At 35.5% G+C, this 5,680-nt stretch overlaps 1 protein-coding gene and 1 long non-coding RNA gene across 7 annotated transcripts in view; one reads left to right on the top strand and one right to left on the bottom strand.

The window, feature by feature from the left end:
- Positions 1–5,680, top strand: part of LOC112160028 — a 375,093-nt gene that overhangs the window by 151,366 nt on the left and 218,047 nt on the right. The window lies entirely within an intron of this gene.
- LOC112160027 (E3 ubiquitin-protein ligase Midline-1) overlaps positions 1–5,680 on the bottom strand; it is a gene marked incomplete in the record, with an annotated part of 85,905 nt that overhangs the window by 11,710 nt on the left and 68,515 nt on the right. Inside the window, 1 exon segment of the mRNA XM_036215460.1 lies at positions 2,174–2,281. Within this exon segment, the coding sequence (XP_036071353.1) occupies positions 2,174–2,281 (108 nt within the window).

Raw genomic sequence — 5,680 nt, 5'->3', positions numbered from 1 at the left:
CTAAACTCCAAATTACCATTAAAAAAAACCCAGTATATGCCAAATTATCTTAAGAAAAAGCTAGCACGTTTCTAAAATACTCACTAAACTCCAAAATAGCCTATAAATACTCTGTAATCTAAATTAGTCAAAAATGTTTGTCTGTTGCTAAAATAGAAGCTAAACTATAAATTAGCCCATAAAAACTCAGTAGATAACAAATTAGCCAAAAACGTTAGCCTGTTGCTAAAATAGAAGCTAAACTCTAAATTAGCTTAAAAAAATCTCAGTAAATAACAAATTAGACAAAAACGTTAGCATGTTGCTGAAGCAAAAGCTACAGTCTAAATTAGCTTAAAAAATCTAAGTAGATAATAAATTAGCCAAAAATGTTAGCATGTTGCTAAAATAGAAGCTAAACTCCAAATTACCATTAAAAAAAACCCAGTATATGCCAAATTATCTTAAGAAAAAGCTAGCACGTTTCTAAAATACTCACTAAACTCCAAAATAGCCTATAAATACTCTGTAATCTAAATTAGTCAAAAATGTTTGTCTGTTGCTAAAATAGAAGCTAAACTATAAATTAGCCCATAAAAACTCAGTAGATAACAAATTAGCCAAAAACGTTAGCCTGTTGCTAAAATAGAAGCTAAACTCTAAATTAGCTTAAAAAAATCTCAGTAAATAACAAATTAGACAAAAACGTTAGCATGTTGCTGAAGCAAAAGCTACAGTCTAAATTAGCTTAAAAAATGTAAGTAGATAATAAATTAGCCAAAAATGTTAGCATGTTGCTAAAATAGAAGCTAAACTCTAAATTAGTCTATAAAACCTCAGTAGATAACAAATTAGCCAAAAACGTTAGCATGTTGCTAAAATAGAAGCTAAACTCCAAATTACCATTAAAAAAACCTCAGTAGATGCCTAATTATCTTTTAAAAAAAGCTAGCACGTTGCTAAAATACTCACTAAATTCCAAAATAGCCTAAAATTATTTTGTAAACTAAATTATTCTAAAACGTTAGCCTAAAATAGAAGCTAAACCTCGATTTTTTTTAAAAATGACTATAAAGGATGAAAACATAGCCCATGAATATATTTTGAGGCTTGTTGCTAATCTACTCAAAATGTTTAAATTTTAAGTTTTTCTCGTTCATTTCCTATGGGACATGCTGGATCCCACAACATGAAAGCTGTAAAGCATTCACACAATTGCAGGATTAAAGCGTTGGAGGTCAGCGGGGGCAAAAATGTAATCAGAGTTGGTGCACAAACAAGTCAGATGGAAGGAAGGATGACCGACAGATGTAGTCATCTTTCACTAAAAGGCCAAATACTTCAGATATAATGTATTTTTTACGTCTTTTTGTGGAATCTGAATGCTAAATTGTTGATTCTCTGCAAATAAATCCTAACATTAAACATTTTTTAGTCGACCTTGAACAAAAAGATAGCATTAAAAGTCTTTGTGTTTTTTCTCTGGATGTTTTCCGAGGAGCAAAAGCAAAAGTACAACACAGAGATGTCAAGCATGCCAGGGATTCTGGGATTTCACCCCGCCCCAACCCCCTTTGCGAGCTGTTGGGTTTAATTTCCTCTCCCCATACCCACAGATTTTAAGAGGCAGATTTAGGTCAGTGGTTAGATTGGGGTCAGATGACTGCTTCAACTTTTAGAGAGAGAGAGAAAAAAAAACAAAAAAGCTGCAGAAACATTCGTCACAGGGATTTCTTGTCGTCATGAAACGGACCCCTAATCGGTTTAAATGAAAAAAATATTGTACTTTTTTTCTTCTCTAATGCAGCGCTAATAGCCGAAAAGCCTTTCTACAGCATTCCAAGTCTTATTAGACGCAGCTTAAAAATGATCCGGGTTTACAAACATCCCCTCCATATGCTCTGGGATCTACTTTTTGGCCAGCGCGGTGCTTTCCCGCCGCCCTCCCCGATCTGTTCGGGGGTCCGCACTTCAGACTTGTGAACAACTCGCCATCTGTTCCCGCTTTCGTGATGGCCTCGGTGGTGTTAGCAATCAATATAAACCAGGGTCTGATGGCATTTTAAACTGATCTGGATGTATTTAAAGCATGATCAGTCAATCCACTAAAGTGGATTGTTAACGCAAAAAAATGGCAAATAAATCTTTTGTTCTTCGCCATGTCAATATTAAAGACTGAAATACTTGAGCTCACCTTCCCCTCCTTGATCTTGCTGCCAATGATCTGCCTCCTCTGTTGAATGATGTCAATCAGGACATCGCACTCCTCCATGAGTTTGCCCTCCTGGCGGGACGCGTTCACCTGAAATCCAGACCCGGTCAGGCGTTTTATTAGACAGACGAGGCAATTCATGAAGGATTAGGATGAAAAGAGGTAGAGGAACCTCGGGGGTCTCTACTGCTCTTTTCATCCTTTTTTCAGACAAAAGGAAAAACTCTAAAATTATGTTTCCATCACACATTTACACTAGGGCTGCACGATATATTTGCAATATTAGTGATTAATATTACAATGACGATATGCCTTCTGATACATGAAAACACAATACGAATTAATACATAATTTCCATTTATTTATTTTTAAGCAAATATACAGCATCAATGGGAGATGGGTTATAACACATATGTCGAAGTCAAGGCCCGGGGGGTGGATCTGGCCCCTGGGGTAAATACATCCGGCCCTCCAGATCATTTATATGTAGGGTAGCACGTTGCTTAAATACTGGCTAAATTCTAAAATAGCCTAGAATTACTCTTCAAGCTAAATTAGTCAAAAATGTTAGCCTGCTGATAAATTAGAAGCTAAACTCCAAATTAGCCAATAAAAACCTCAGTATATAACAAATTAGCCAAAAACGTTAGCATGTTGCTAAAATAGAAGCTAAACTCTAAATTAGCCTAAAAAAATCTCAGCAAATAACAAATCAGACAAAAACGTTAGCATGTTGCTGAAACAAAAGCTACAGTCTAAATTAGCTTAAAAAATCTAAGTAGATAATAAATTAGCCAGAAATGTTAGCATGTTGCTAAAATAGAAGCTAAACTCCAAATTACCATTAAAAAAAACCTCAGTAGATGTCAAATTATCCCAAAAAAGCTAGCACGTTGCTTAAATACTCGCTAAATTCCAAAATAGCCAAAAGTCCCCCTTAAACTAAATTAGTCAGAAATGTTTGCCTTTTTCTAAAATAGAAGCTAAACTCTAAATTAGCCTAAAAAATCTCAGTAGATAACAAATTAGCCAAAATTGATAGGCTGTTGCTAAAATAGAAGCTAACGTCAAAATTAGCCTATAAAAACCTCAGTAGATAACAAATTAGCCAAAAACGTTAGCATGTTGCTTAAATAGAAGCAAAACTCTAAATCAGCCGATAAAAACCGCAGTAGATAACACATTTATTGTTTGTGGCTTGTTACATAAGCAGATGGGTCCATGTTTATTCCACTGTAAAACATCCAAAATTCACTACAGAAAAAAATAGATATACACTGAACCCCTTTGTGCTCGGATTGATGAATATTCAAGATAGATAAATATAATTTATTCTGGGGTTATAGTCTAATCAATAAGAATAGTTTTTACTATTATTGACGTGTTACTCACAAGTTTCAAGTTTTCTAAAATCTCCCAGCAACATACATGTGTTTTCTCAATTTCTGCCTATTAATGGAAAGGTAAGAGTTCCAAGTCTGGCTTCAAATCAAACCAAAACAAAAGCAGATGATGAAGAAGTTTGATCAAAGTCACTAAAAGACTGTTCCTATTTTTGTGAAAAAGTATTAGGTCAAAATAAGAAACTAAAGTTCTGAATTTCTTTTAAGAAAAGTGAAGAGACTAAGCTGCCAAGCTAACTAAAGGTAAGTTTATTAACTTTATTTCCATACAATTTATTTATGACCGTCTGACTAATGTACAAAAATCTATAGCCGACAGAAAAGTCTTTCACTGCCACCCAGGCTGAAGTCATTTGATTTTGTTGGAAGTTTCGGGAAAAGTTTAGTTGGTTAAAATAAACGAGGCGTTTCCATAGAGACCAGTAAAAAGGAAAGACCTCCATCTGTGAGGTCTTAGACCATTTCGGGTGTCGCGGTCTGTTTAAGGTCTATCACGGCCAGTTCTAGAACCTCATTCTGCTTTATAAGGTGTAACTCCTCATTGCACTCACTTCCTTTCAGCACCTTTTAAAGAGTTTTTTTTTTTTTTAGGCACACTGGTGAAACAGAAAGGGAAGTGTTCTGTGAGTGTTTCCAAGCCAAACCGTAGAGAAATAAGTACCACTACTGACTCAGCAAAAACAACTATTGGGTTATTTACCCTTCTGGAAAAGCGTTCATGTCAAATGTTGGGACAAATCTCTGCGTATCAAGAAGAAGTCGTGGATTAAGTTAGAAAAGATGAATAGTTTGTCATTTTGGTGTTGTTAACCAATACTTGGTGTTGTCCAAGTCTTTGGTCACACCCTGTAGGCCAAAACAGATTGTTTTCTGGGATTTTTTTGTCCTCCTTCAATAAAAAGCAAATGATAAAGTATTGAACTAAAGGAAAGACCTAAACTATAACTTTGGACTTAAATTTTGTGATAATACATAGCTTCATTTCTTCCTAGTTGGTGATCTTCGTCTATCAAAATCCAGCTTTCAACTGAGATACCACTTTCTCACATTCTATGCTGGTTCCCTCTTTTATCGCTAACCAAATATTTCGAAGCCTAAGGCTGTAGATATGGATGAAAAAGTTCTAAATCCTCGTTTGATGTTTTCTCTGGTCTTACCATCTTGTTTGCTTTTTGTTGTGTATTTATTGAAATTTTGTAGAACCAACGTTGGATCTTTGGACATCTGTGTCCCGGCATAGTTCGTATCAGCCATGCCTCTGCACTTTTAGAAATTATACCAACCATGCTCGGGTACTCTTAAATATTATGCTAAGCGTACTCCGGGACGTTTAAAGATCATTGATGCGCTTTCCCAATTTGCCTGAAACTTGGTATACACAGTAGTCCTAGAATTGTTTGAATTTAGTCCATAGTCTTTCATCAAAAGCTGAAAAATACATGCAACTAAAACTGTTGGCCTGATTAAGAATTTAACACGGGTGTGTTTTGGTTTTTTATGTTTAAAAAGTCGATTTTTGTGACCCAGAAACAGCTGTGTTTTTGAAGAACCAGAGTAAATCTGTACAGATGTGCATCTGGTAATGACTGTGGGCAGAAGCCGGTGAAGCACATGATGAGTTTGACAGATTGCAGCCTGACTGAAGCCTTTAGTGACTCAGTTAGACATGGACTCACTAGAATGGTACAAGCCCATAGCATTTTTAGAGAATCTCAACCTAAAAACAAATGATTCAAGCAGACTTTTCTTAATCAATTTTGGCTGAGCTGCAGGATGTTGTTGTTCAATTTGACCAATGAATTGACTGAAATAGAAACATCTAAAGCAGGGGTGTCAAGCTCAATCGCACAAGGGGCCAGAATACAAAACACATCTTAGGTCGCGGGTCAGACAGGATAAACATTTAATGAACACTCTAAAACTACGTTTTTAAAACTTTTAAACCTTAACTCTTTAAGATAATTATGAACTAGATATAAAGTATTACCTGCAATAATGCTAGTGTGAATGCTTTAAGATGAATTTGGCCACTGAAGATGCCAGTGCTGATAGCTGAAGAAGCTGAAATTAAGCGCTGAAAACTTGA

Source organism: Oryzias melastigma, linkage group LG2, assembly GCF_002922805.2.
Source record: "Oryzias melastigma strain HK-1 linkage group LG2, ASM292280v2, whole genome shotgun sequence".
Taxonomy (NCBI): domain Eukaryota; kingdom Metazoa; phylum Chordata; class Actinopteri; order Beloniformes; family Adrianichthyidae; genus Oryzias; species Oryzias melastigma.
The sequence above is the reverse complement of the archived record's forward strand: the minus strand, read 5'-3'. Positions and strand labels throughout refer to the sequence as shown.